Source organism: Akebia trifoliata, chromosome 4 (assembly GCF_017979445.1).
Source record: "Akebia trifoliata isolate Shusen 1 chromosome 4, ASM1797944v1, whole genome shotgun sequence".
In the NCBI taxonomy this organism is placed as follows: domain Eukaryota; kingdom Viridiplantae; phylum Streptophyta; class Magnoliopsida; order Ranunculales; family Lardizabalaceae; genus Akebia; species Akebia trifoliata.
In genome coordinates this window covers 19,747,225-19,753,142 of record NC_141378.1, presented here as the reverse complement: position 1 = coordinate 19,753,142, position 5,918 = coordinate 19,747,225, and the positions used below count along the sequence as shown (strand labels likewise).

The window sequence follows — 5,918 nt, the reverse complement described above, 5'->3', positions numbered from 1 at the left end:
GAAAAGAGATATTGGGTGCATCAATAATCTTCCAAGAACAAGGGTAAGTCTATGTAGTTAGCGATATTGTGTTTATTATTTTGAGATTCTGATAAAAAATTTACTGTAAATCTGACTTACTTGTCGGAGCTTTTTTGCCAAGTACCACACCTTTGTAAAATCTGAGATGCATTGATTACTTCAACAACACGCGTGGCAATCTTGCTCTCTACAACTTCGAATTACTCGCGAATTTTCCAACAGTGTAGTTGTGAGACAAAAATGACTTCAGTCCCAGTGTTACGTATGTCATGATTCCCAGTGTACGTATGTCGCCATGACATGCGTATTATTCTAGGATTCTTGACTTTCTGCAACCCATCTCTTAGTTATGTTCATGTTGAATCACAAAAAATCAAATAATAGCTGCGTTAGGCTTTATGCCAGAATCAAACTACCCCGATCAATGAATTGATAGATCACTTGGGCTAGATTGGTAGTGGAGAGCATTGATTGAAGGTGATGAATTCAGTTAGAAGACAAGCATCCACAAGTCGAAAAATGCAAGTCAAAGATCTCTATTGTAAAATTTAATTTGCTTGCTTTTATGTAAAAGATTACAAAAATCAAAAACAACAACTTGGAGAGCTTGAAGCACACCCCTCCTCCTGAGAACTGTATCTAAAATCCCTGTTCAAATAACTAAATTTTCTTACAAAAGAATTGGAACCCTAAAACAAAAGAATAAAAAAAAATCCAATTACTTGCAAAAAGCAACAACATTTTCTTCAACCTCCCCCCCCCCCCCCCCTTCTCTCTCTCTCTCTCAAGAGCAATTCCTTTCTCTTTGACACAAGCACTTTTCTCAATGGATTGTGTTTGACATGGACCTTGGAGGGTGAGAACAAGAAGAAAAACAACAGCCCAACCCTCCACGCTTGTTCTGTTTCAGTGGCACTTAATTCGGGCACCCGTTGTGTTGCTGTATTTAGTTGACATATTTCTCTTAAATTACCTACATTTCATTGCCATCCTCACTCACTCAACTTGTTCCCCGATCAAGTCAAGACCCACCAAAAGGAATGATATGCCCTGAAAGAGAAGGAAATAGAAATGTATACCCTGAGCTGATAACAAACTCCTGGCCGCAGCAGTCAAGAGAAGGAAGGCGAGCGCCAACTCCTTTGTATATATTCTATTATGCTTCTTCTTCCGAGACTCCCTTTGCACTTGTCTAGATTCCTCCTTCTCCAAGGCATCAAGATTGGGTACTGAGCCGCCCCGCTGTGGCTTTGCCTCTTTTTCAACCAACGCTAGAAGATCACCCTCGGACGATCGGCCAGATTTCTTTGTTACCACCCACTCATAGGCACTCCCAAGTTGGAAGAGACCTGAGATCATGGCATTGAACTTGGTCACAGACATTGTGTTCTCGAAAAGGAGGTATGGGACGATGAAGGGGAAGGATTTCGGGGACGGGAGGATGTTGAGAAATGACATGGTTGCCGGGATATAGCAAACAACCCATGATGGAAGCTCGGCCTCAGGAACAAACATTGTCATCGGGAGAATAATGCAGAAGAGAGTGAAGGAATAAAAGGGTAGAATAAGTTTTCTTAGTAGGAAGAAAAGGAAAATCAAGTTGGCCTTCTTCCACACACTGATCTGTATCGACCCAAACAAGAAAAAACAGCACAAGTTTAGCAATCAAATTTGCTATGATTCCCCAAAAAAGCATGCAAAAGTTGAACTAATAACCATTACGGGTCAGGTTCCATTGATTCAAGAAATGACATAAGATCTTAACCGTGGAAACACATAATCTATCTGTTGAGATTTTATGTGTATCTCCACATTCATATCCCAATGACACTTATCGCAATGACAATTTTCAACCATAAGATTTTGTGTTTGCATGGTCAAGATCTTGTGTCATTTCTTGAGTCAACGGAACACAACCCATTACAAAATCAGCAATATGGTGATTATGAAACATAAATCAAAGTTGAAAATTAAAGCACCTTGGCTCGAATAATGTCAGGCAAACAGAGACGAAACAACTGCATGGGACCAGAATGCCACCGATGTTGCTGTTTACGGTATGCTTCATAAGATTCTGGTAGTTCACATTGGCACTGAAAAGGGAAAATGAAATACTTATAAGAGGAAATCCAATATGAACTATTGAAATAATGCATTCTTTTCCATTCTAACATGTAGTATATATACCTCGACATCGTTGAGAAAGATGAATTTCCAACCATGGAGATGAGCCCGCACGGCTATGTCCATGTCCTCGACCGTGGTCCTCTCCAACCAACCACCGGACTCCTCTAAAGCCTTTATCCTCCATACTCCGGCCGTTCCATTGAACCCAAAGAAATTGAGGAAAACCCCATTCACTTGTTGCTCCACCTCAAAGTGGAATGACAAGTTTATATTTTGTAACCTTGTGAGCAAGTTTTCATCCTTGTTCACAAACGACCACCTCGCTTGGACAAGTCCTAGCTCCTCATTGTCCTGCATAACAATAATGGGTTTTAGATTAATTCTGCAAAAAAAAAATCCGAGTACGTAAACAGTGGAATTATCAAATCCAATACCTTAAAATGGGGAACAGTCCTCTTTAGGAAATCTGGGGTGGGTTGGAAATCGGCATCAAATATGGTGACAAACTCATAGTCCTTGACATAGCTGCAATTCATGGCAGACTTAAGATTGCCGGCTTTATACCCGTCTCTAATAACCCGATGCCGGTAGACAATGTGGGCACCTTCTTGCTGCCATTTACGAACCTCTTCTTTGATCAACAATTGGGTTGTCGGATCATCCGAATCGTCAAGGACTTGGATTAGTATGTTCGATCTCGGCCAGTCTAAATTGCAAACAGCAGCAATGGATTGCTGATAAACCTAAAATTGGGTCTTGAAGATTAAACACATATCTATTATTGAACAATAAGAATTACAAACAATAATGCAATTGGGATTGAAAGTTACCTCCTTTTCGTTGCACATCGGAATCTGAACAAGAACCATAGGGAAGTAATCCTTTACATTGCCCTTGCTGGATTCGATATCTCCAATAGTCTGCTTAGGGACAGGTTTGATCTTCTTCAATTGAATCCAAAAACAACCCAAACAGAGAACTAATCGATCGACACTCTGTATAAGAAACAGAACGATACACGCATTGGCAAGGAATTGGAGAGGTGGAGCTAAGTATGCCACCCTAACCAAAACCCACCTAGAATACAAAGAATCAAACAGACCCCGAACACCTAATGGGGTCGATAAGAGATGGTTCAATTGCAGATGAGGAGCCTCGAAATGCCACCCTTTGAAGTAGGCAGCCACCTCAAACCCTAACAACAACACAGATAACCATAAAAACAACTTGATACAAGTATAGAATCTGCTCTTCACAGTGGGATTCTCATTAATATCTATCTCATTGCCATCCGAATCGGTTCTTCCTGAATTAACCCGACGACGAATAAGGGCCGTAAGATTGAACATTGTTGAAGCAATTGAAGTTAAGCATCCAGCAGCTTTGTGAGCTTTGAGAAGAAGAACCCAAGTGAGTTGCTTGGCGTTCTTCCCTCGATCTTTGCCGACACTTTGATTTCCTTCTAGAAGGAAATCTTCTTCAGATGGGCTCTCTAATTCAAGCATGGACCAACTAGGGTTTTCCATCTTGACAACAACAGGGGTTCCTCGACGAGTTTCCTTCGCCCACCAATCGAATGAGGGCGCCATTTTCTCTGATCTTAAAGACCCAATTCACGAAATCGAATTTCAAACGAACCCTTTTGGTTTCAAGGAATCAAAAGGTCTCGAATCACTCAAATATTTTCAAAAAATCACACAACGTGAGAAAAAAATCTAAAAGAACTTGTTTAATCTCATTTTTTTCATTTTTCAGAGATGAACAGAAGAGAACCAAACAAACAAACAGACAGACAGATAAGATGAAAGTGGACAAAGAAGGAGACGCGTGGGAGAGGAATCGAAGCTTGGCGTTTCTAATTCATGGCGACATTTGGACGATTTAACTTGAGAAAGGGAGAGAAACTAACAGCTCAACACGTCTTCGAATTGGATTCAGAAAACACGTTAAAATACAGAAAAAAAGAACGTAAGATCGCACGTTCTATTTGACTATTAGAATTCGAAAATAAAATACAAATTTTTCTTACAAACGACTGAGAAATTTGAGAAAATAAATATGAAAAAATCGACAAAGACGTTCTTTTTTCACAATTTCACCCACTTCTTTAAACAAACCTGCAAGAGAACGTAAACCCAAACTCTAAAAAGAGAGAGACAGAGAGACAGAGAGAGAGACCCTAAATAAAAAAAAAATAAATAAAAATAAAAAAAGGAGAATTTTTTACAGAGAGAAGCTAAAAAAATTCAGATTTTCAGATCTGAAATGTATGTTGTTTGAAACAGAGAGCCAGATAATAGAGATTCAAGAATAAATGAGAGATTAAATAAACCCAAAAAAAATTAAGAAAATTGGTTTCGATTTTTTTATTTTTTTTAAATTTACGATCTTTCCATCTTCCTTCTAAGAGACAGACAGACAGACAAAGAGAGAAGTCCAAGGGAAGGAGACGACGACCAATCTAACAAACGCGTAATAGAAAGATAAAAAGTGGAAATTAAAAATAAAAAAAAACACTTTATTTTTGAATTTCGATGAGAGAGAAACTAAACTTAGTAAATACGACCAAGTCGCCTAAATTTGCTTCATCATGTCCGAAATTACATGAAAGATTTTGCTTATTTCCTAACGTAGCTTTTACGAGAAGATCGTGATGATGATAGTTTTAATAACTTGTAGTATTATGAAGACTCCAACTAGCCTTATTAAGTTAATAAGGATTTCACCCTTACTTGGGGTCTTAGGGACCACCTTGTGGCTAGGACTGGCAATGGGTAAGGCAGGTGAAAGTATTTTCATATCCTTATCTAATTCTATATTTGTTTATTCATATTCAATTTTTTTACTCACTTATGTTAAGGATATCTATATCAGACTATTTACCTATGTTTTCAAAGGATATTCATATCTGATTTTTACCCAAATTTCTAGTGGATATATATATATCTCTTTGTAAAGATGATGGAAAAACCTTAATTATGAGTCATACATATATTTTATTGTGAATTTACTGTATTAAACTTGGATAAACGGACATTCAGGTTGAATAGGATGCATATCTATATATAATCCTAAAAATATTCGGATAACAATAATTGCGAATAAATTTATCTGAATTCTTAATCAGATAAAAAATCTTTACCCATACCTGAATAAATCAGGTAAGATGAGTCTGGTAGATAGATATTATCTGATCCATTGCTAACCCTACTTGTGGCATCCAAAAACATTATCCAATGCTATTTGTAGATGATAAAATTTTATGAATTTTGAAAAAAAAAAATAAAAAATAAAAAATGTTATTTTTCACCATTGAATTTTTATTTTAAGTTTGGTGTTAAGTGGAAGTTCGATAACCATCCATTTTCAAAACGTTAGATGAAAGTTCAAAAGAAATTATTTTTGGATTTGCATTTTTTGATGAAATTTAGAGGGGTGTAGAGTTGGATTGCTGATGTGGTAATCCATTTGAGCAAAACTACCTTTAGTAAGGCTTAAGATCTTATTATCTTAAAAGCAATTCTAATGCACTCGGCCTCAAACTCTATATCCTCTCCCAATATCTACTATCAAGCATAGGATTAAAAGTTAGGTTTTTCATCAAAAAATAATTGTCTCTCTTTATTGGATACATACAATAGGTACTCGATGGCTATCAGGTGTTTGTAGGGTCGAATCTGGTTCTAGGTATCTATCTCATACCCGGAATCAAAATTAATAAGAATCAATCCCGATGTTTTATTTCGGTTCAGGTAGTATATGTGCAACTG

The 5,918-nt window shown here is 37.3% G+C and overlaps 1 protein-coding gene across 1 annotated transcript; it reads right to left on the bottom strand.

Annotated features, from left to right (window-relative positions):
- Positions 1-554: 554 nt before the first annotated feature.
- On the bottom strand, positions 555-4,600 carry LOC147404365 (putative xyloglucan glycosyltransferase 12). Its single transcript, XM_086440292.1, has 5 exons — positions 2,979-4,600; positions 2,583-2,891; positions 2,209-2,499; positions 2,001-2,114; positions 555-1,644 (listed from the first exon to the last, which is right to left on the bottom strand). The coding sequence occupies exons 1-5, from the start codon at positions 3,735-3,737 to the stop codon at positions 1,018-1,020; spliced, it is 2,100 nt and encodes a 699-aa protein (XP_086296418.1). The 5' UTR covers positions 3,738-4,600; the 3' UTR covers positions 555-1,017.
- Between the last annotated feature and the right edge of the window lie 1,318 nt (positions 4,601-5,918).

Bases quoted from the DNA above. Each gene is read 5' to 3' on its own strand.
- LOC147404365 (XM_086440292.1), bottom strand. From the start codon at position 3,737: ATGGCGCCCTCATTCGATTGGTGGGCGAAGGAAACTCGTCGAGGAACC. The intron at 2,500-2,582 runs GTATTGGATTTG...ATTGTTATGCAG, and splicing joins GGACTGTTCCCCATTTTAAG to GACAATGAGGAGCTAGGACT. The intron at 1,645-2,000 runs GTGCTTTAATTT...GGGTCGATACAG, and splicing joins CTGACATTATTCGAGCCAAG to ATCAGTGTGTGGAAGAAGGC.